Source organism: Coregonus clupeaformis, unplaced genomic scaffold (assembly GCF_020615455.1).
Source record: "Coregonus clupeaformis isolate EN_2021a unplaced genomic scaffold, ASM2061545v1 scaf0154, whole genome shotgun sequence".
In the NCBI taxonomy this organism is placed as follows: domain Eukaryota; kingdom Metazoa; phylum Chordata; class Actinopteri; order Salmoniformes; family Salmonidae; genus Coregonus; species Coregonus clupeaformis.
This window is the reverse complement of record NW_025533609.1, coordinates 341,873-345,000: the sequence shown is the minus strand read 5'-3', so window position 1 is coordinate 345,000 and position 3,128 is coordinate 341,873. Positions and strand designations below refer to the sequence as shown.

The window sequence follows — 3,128 nt, the reverse complement described above, 5'->3', positions numbered from 1 at the left end:
AGATTTTTCACCTAGTTGGCTCTGGGATTAGAACCAGCGACCTTTCGGTTACTGGCACAACGCTCTTAACCACTAAGCTACCTGCCTCCCCGTTAGTGCTTTAAATATACTGTCCTCTTTCACACGTCTGCATCAAGCTGATCGCTAATAGCAAAGCCAAGCAATAATAGTAGGCTAAATATTGATTGTAAACATTATTACAATATCAAACATTAATTTGATAAAACATTTTAGGAAGGACATCCTTCTTTTGAATAAGATGTTAAGGCCTGAATTGTGTACACACATCTTGTTTTAAACATGTAATTACCCACTTTCACCAAACACTACAGCAGCATTCATGTTTAGCCTAGGGGAATTATTAGGTACAATCAAAACTCATTAGGGAATAAGATGCTTGAATTATTACAACACCTGTTAATCTGATCTATTATACAATAGTAGCTATACAATCAGAACATAGACATAAGGATTATGTATTGGTCAAGTTTGAAGCATAGCCTTCATGTTTAGACTATTTTCCTCCTCAATTATTTTCCAAAAAGCTAAATCATTGTAAAATGTGAGAAAAAGTAGCCTGGAGGATTATTTGCCTTTTTGAAAATACAGTATCACTGAATTTTCACATAAATCAATGCATTCCACAGTTACAGTTACATCCAGAATCTATCAACTAAAACTACACTGAATCACCTAACTTTGTGCTCATAATACTCCACCACATTCAACTTGATATGTTTTCAATGAAAATGTGTAATATATAATAATAAAGTGTATTAAATATAACGAAACCTGTAAGCTAATTTATATAATCATTATTTATCTGATAACAGTATCCTGATTACAGATTTATCTATACAGTCAATAAAGGCAATTGCCAAAAAAAGTAGGCTATAATGTCTTTGATCTAAAAAGTTTGATTAGGCTTTATGTCATTTAAGATGATATACCTTGACAATAGATCCAATGAATGAGCTTCAGTAAGACCTATTAGACCACTCTTCAACATGGGTGCATATTCATGAGGGCTATTAAGGGAAAGGGGTGTGACTGCGGTGTATTATTTCAAGTCAAACCACCTGGAGGTGGACAACTTTTAAGCGCAAGAGTTTAGGGTGGCAGATTCAGTTGGAAGGAGACAGTACACAAACATTGACTGACTTCTAAACTACACTGGACTTTCTGGAGACCTGGTTTACGTCTCCACGCGGAATGGAGGGCAGCATTAGACCGCTCGGCTTGGCCGGGCATAGCTCCTCTCCTCTCTCGGTCGGGGGCTTACAGGTGCCCGCTTCCCTTCTGCGCCCTCCACCTCTCTTTCTCCGAGCTGCTGCCTGTAAACCGTCGATGGAGAGGGGCTACCCCCGAACCCCGAAGTGCGCACGGTGCAGGAACCACGGCGTGGTGTCCGCACTGAAAGGCCACAAGCGCTTCTGCCGTTGGAGAGACTGCGTGTGCGCAAAGTGCACCCTGATAGCGGAGAGGCAGCGGGTGATGGCTGCACAGGTGGCACTCAGGAGACAACAGGCGCAGGAGGAGAGCGAGGTCCGGGAGCTCCAGTTCATGTACACCGGCTCCGGGGCGGGGGAGACCGGACTGACCATGGCATCTGGGGTACAACGATCTGCAAACACTGTGCCAAGAATATCGAGTTTTGATGTTTTTGGAACTGAGGACCAAAAAGACGGTGAGTTAGTCCATCGTTACCTGTTGGTATTGAGAGTCAATTTGAAAACAATGTATTTTGTTAAATATGGTTCATTTGGTTAATATGGCCGTTCGATGCTTAAATTGACTTAGCCTAAATTAAGATAGGCCTTTTACAATGGAAAAGTCCCACCTGCAATTATTGTTCAAACTGTGAAAAATATGCTTGAATTTATAGCCTTAAACAGGTTACTGCATACGTGCAAATCGACTTAGATTAACCAATTATTCGCGGAATGATATCTGACCAAGGAGGCGTTTTACGCAGCGTTTAAATCAGAAACCTATAGAAAATGTATACAGTTTGGAAAATTAGACATAATGTCCTATCACATATATCTAATCTAATTCCGTTATTATTTATATTTGCAGATGACAAACTGACCAAGTACAACCTAAACAACGGATTCATGGGCCAACCTCTCTATGCGCCTCACCCCGCACCACTGTCCTCTCCATTGGGAAAGAACGATACCTCTCCTGGTCAAGAGAAAAACCGGGCGGTCTTCGACAAGGAGAGTGGCAGTCAGTCGGCTGCTTTTGACCAGCTGTCAGACCACACAGAGAGCCCAAGGTCGCTGTCATCCTCGGACCTCGAGTCGGGCAGCGAGTCCGAGCGGCCCAAGGACTACCCTTCGCTGGAGATTACCGCGCCTGGTTGCGCGTCAAAGGACCGGGACCCCACCGAGGTCATGACCAAGATATTCCCCCATCACAAGCGGAGCACTTTGGAATCAGTGGTGAAAACTTGCAAAGGGGACATCGTGAAGGCTATTGAACTAGTTCTTAGCTCCAAAGAGAATAAATGCAACTCGGATAGCGTCGGTCTATCTCAGTCTGTTCACTCAAATGAACCAAGGCCTAATTTTGGACTTCCAGGGGTAGCATTGGGGGCTCTGGGTACCAAGTCTGCTTTCTCCCCATTGCAAACCACGCCAACATCTGCCTGCGAAAGCATGTACGGGCTGAATCCTCGCTTTGGTATTAATCCTTTGCGTCTGGCCTACTCAACCGCAGGTGGTGGCATACCTAATTTCATGTCACCGTATGTGACGTCCGGACTGATGCCAGTTTTCCCATTTCGCCCGCCGTTGGACTATTCTTTCCCGGGCATGATGCGAGACCTCTCCTATCTCCAGAGCAAAGACTCCCTATGTAACGCTGGCATATACACTCGTTTAAATCATGAGAAATAATTTAGGTTCAACCAACAAAACGTCCATAGATAAAATGCAAAAAAAAAAAAAAACAGTTCGAGTATGTATCAACTGCAATGTAACTTCTTTCCCAGGTTGTCTGATCGGGGACAGATTTGAAATTCGGATGAGATGATGCAAATGATGTTGTCACATGTATCTTAAAATGATTTTACAGTGTTTTACAATTCCAATATATTTTTGAAAATGTACATTTTGTAAAGT

The 3,128-nt window shown here is 42.9% G+C and overlaps 1 protein-coding gene across 1 annotated transcript; it reads left to right on the top strand.

Annotated features, from left to right (window-relative positions):
- The first annotated feature begins 1,137 nt into the window (after positions 1-1,137).
- LOC121572683 (doublesex- and mab-3-related transcription factor A1) lies at positions 1,138-3,128 on the top strand. The gene is made up of 2 exons (XM_041884707.2): positions 1,138-1,687; positions 2,080-3,128. The coding sequence occupies exons 1-2, from the start codon at positions 1,213-1,215 to the stop codon at positions 2,901-2,903; spliced, it is 1,299 nt and encodes a 432-aa protein (XP_041740641.1). The 5' UTR covers positions 1,138-1,212; the 3' UTR covers positions 2,904-3,128.

What these genes read in the sequence shown, in the direction of transcription:
- LOC121572683 (XM_041884707.2), top strand. Translation starts at nt 1,213, where the DNA reads ATGGAGGGCAGCATTAGACCGCTCGGCTTGGCCGGGCATAGCTCCTCT. An exon ending in AACTGAGGACCAAAAAGACG is followed by an intron (nt 1,688 to 2,079) that starts GTGAGTTAGTCC and finishes TTATATTTGCAG; the next exon opens with ATGACAAACTGACCAAGTAC.